Source organism: Phytophthora parasitica, assembly GCF_000247585.1.
Source record: "Phytophthora parasitica INRA-310 unplaced genomic scaffold supercont2.16, whole genome shotgun sequence".
NCBI lineage: Eukaryota > Oomycota > Peronosporomycetes > Peronosporales > Peronosporaceae > Phytophthora > Phytophthora nicotianae.
The window spans coordinates 904,814-905,342 of NW_008649002.1; the positions used below are offsets into that span (position 1 = coordinate 904,814).

At 51.8% G+C, this 529-nt stretch overlaps 1 protein-coding gene across 1 annotated transcript; it reads left to right on the plus strand.

The window, feature by feature from the left end:
- Positions 1 to 204: 204 nt before the first annotated feature.
- Positions 205 to 401, plus strand: PPTG_22435 (hypothetical protein; the record flags this gene model as incomplete). Its single annotated transcript, XM_008903845.1, has 2 exons — positions 205 to 324; positions 390 to 401. 2 exons carry the CDS (start codon positions 205 to 207, stop codon positions 399 to 401), a joined length of 132 nt encoding a protein of 43 aa, XP_008902093.1.
- Positions 402 to 529: the final 128 nt, after the last annotated feature.

Consider the following 529-nt stretch of genomic DNA (forward strand, 5'->3'; position numbering starts at 1 on the left):
CCGACAGATGCCGGGCAGTCCCCACGCATTTTAGGACGTCCGAATGTGTTTGCGGGTTACCACCGTCTGCTTTGCTGTGCGTGAACACAGCCCAACGTGTCATTGTTGTGCGTGTAGCAAAAATCTGATGAGGAACTTGATCGGCTTGAGAAGGCATTAAAACAAGCTCACGCCGATCTACAGGCCGCACAAACGCGACTTAGGATGGAGAAAACGCATTTCGCTACACTCCAGATCTCAGACGCTCTCGCTGAGCAGCTTTCTAGACAGAACGAGGAGGATCTGTCCATCCGCGAGTATATTCAATTGTCCATCCATTCCAAGGTGCGAAAGCTCGAATCGGAGCTAGAACGCTGTCGACAGGAGGTGGAAACTTTGCAAAAGATTAGCAGTGCAGATAAAGCCGCCGCGGCTGGTGCCTCAGATGAGATTGTACAAGTGCAACGCATCGCTGAGGCAAAGGAGAGGCGACTACAACATGAACTAGAGCTATCCGAGGCAACCCGACAGGAACTGGAGAACCAGATCA